At 41.9% G+C, this 1,633-nt stretch overlaps 1 gene segment (V, D, J or C); it reads left to right on the forward strand.

Annotated features, from left to right (window-relative positions):
- Window positions 1-268: 268 nt before the first annotated feature.
- On the forward strand, window positions 269-805 carry LOC144488608 (T cell receptor alpha variable 17-like). The segment is given in 2 exon segments: window positions 269-326; window positions 513-805. Coding segments are annotated over 2 exon segments (351 nt in total).
- The last annotated feature ends 828 nt before the right edge of the window (window positions 806-1,633 follow it).

Raw genomic sequence — 1,633 nt, forward strand, 5'->3', positions numbered from 1 at the left:
CGAGAGTATAACTGGTGTTGGGCTCAGATTCATGTCCAATAGCTTTGCTTTCCCAGGAGCTTTTCCTGTCCTGAGATCTTTCTACAACTTTTTTAAAAATACTTTTCCAATTCAATCAAATCAAATCCAATTCAAAGTCTCAACAAGTTGAGACATTTCAGATCCAGGCTGACAAGACAGGGCGAGCGACCAAATCACCCTGTCCTGGGCCTGATCTACATGAGCCAAGCTGATTGGAGGTGTTTTACAAGTGTCGATAGGATCCGACATGAAGCTCAGCTTCGCTTTAGTGATCATCTCCCTGGATTTCTTACTCTTCCCTCAGTGTAAGTGTGGTCGCTATTTCTGACAGCGATATTTCACACATTAGCGATGCTATGTTCTGTTAAATAGTATTCTGTTTTGTTGTTATCTTGTATTATGCGTCCAATTGTACTTTATTGTGCAACATTGTATTGCAGTATGAGATTTTAATTTTATGATGTTGTTGCATATCTACATATCCTTCCCAGATGCCGCTGGTAGTGAAGAGGTATCACAGTCCCCAGAGTCTGTGGTGGTTACCGAGGGAGACCTGGCATCGTTGAACTGTTCCACTACAGCAGCTGGACTGGTCCTACAATGGTACAGACAATACCCGGACCGAACCGTGCAGCACCTGGTGAGCGGTACCAGCGATCAGGGCAGGATCAGGGCTCGGAACATTGTTGCAGAGAAACGAAGCGCTCTGAGTGTTGGCGACACTCGGGTGACAGACACTGCTACCTATTTCTGTGCAGTGGACGCACAGTGTTGTAAAGATTAATGCGAGTCGTACAAAAACCTATAGAGGAGCAGTCCTGACAGTTTGTCGCCTGTGCTTCATCAATGAGATAGACATTTTATAAACTTTATTGTAGTAAATCCAGTGAACAACACAGCCCTCCCGAGGACAGCCCAATCCCTCTGTACCTCAGAATTTTGTAATCTTTCACCGTTTAAATATTAAGTGTATTTTATATTCATCCTGCCAATATGGACATTTTCACATTTGACCACATTATACTCAATTTGGCGGAGCTTTGCCAATTCACTTAACCTACTTATGTTTCTTTATCGTATCCTTCCACGCACTTCACCATTTATCTTCCTACCTATCTTTGTGTTGTCTGCAAATTTAGCATCCATATCTGCTCTGTAAATATTACAGTGTATTCTAACAATTAATCCAGTTCTCCTTGATTACTGCTCTGTGACATCTCACTGTGTAATCCAACAAGCAATCCAGTTCTCTTAGATTACTGCTCTGCTACATATCATCGTGTATTCCAACAATTAAAGCAGAGTTCTCCTGCATTACTGCTCTCTATCCTTTAACTGTGTAATTGAATAATTCATCCTGTTCTCTTGGATTGTGGCTCCCCAACATATCCATGTGTTATGGAACCCGCTCCTGAAACAGTGAACACAAAAACACGGTGAGGGATCGCCCTCTGGTGGTGATGTGAGGTAAATGGGAGATCAGTGAATTCTCAGATTACTGGAAGATCTTGTTGCAGGATTTTGCTGCTGTATTTTTTCTTGTTCTCATGATTCTTATTATAATATACTTAAATTCAGGTGGACTCATGCACGGAACTAATACGAACTTCAG

This window comes from Mustelus asterias, unplaced genomic scaffold (assembly GCF_964213995.1).
Source record: "Mustelus asterias unplaced genomic scaffold, sMusAst1.hap1.1 HAP1_SCAFFOLD_1707, whole genome shotgun sequence".
NCBI lineage: Eukaryota > Metazoa > Chordata > Chondrichthyes > Carcharhiniformes > Triakidae > Mustelus > Mustelus asterias.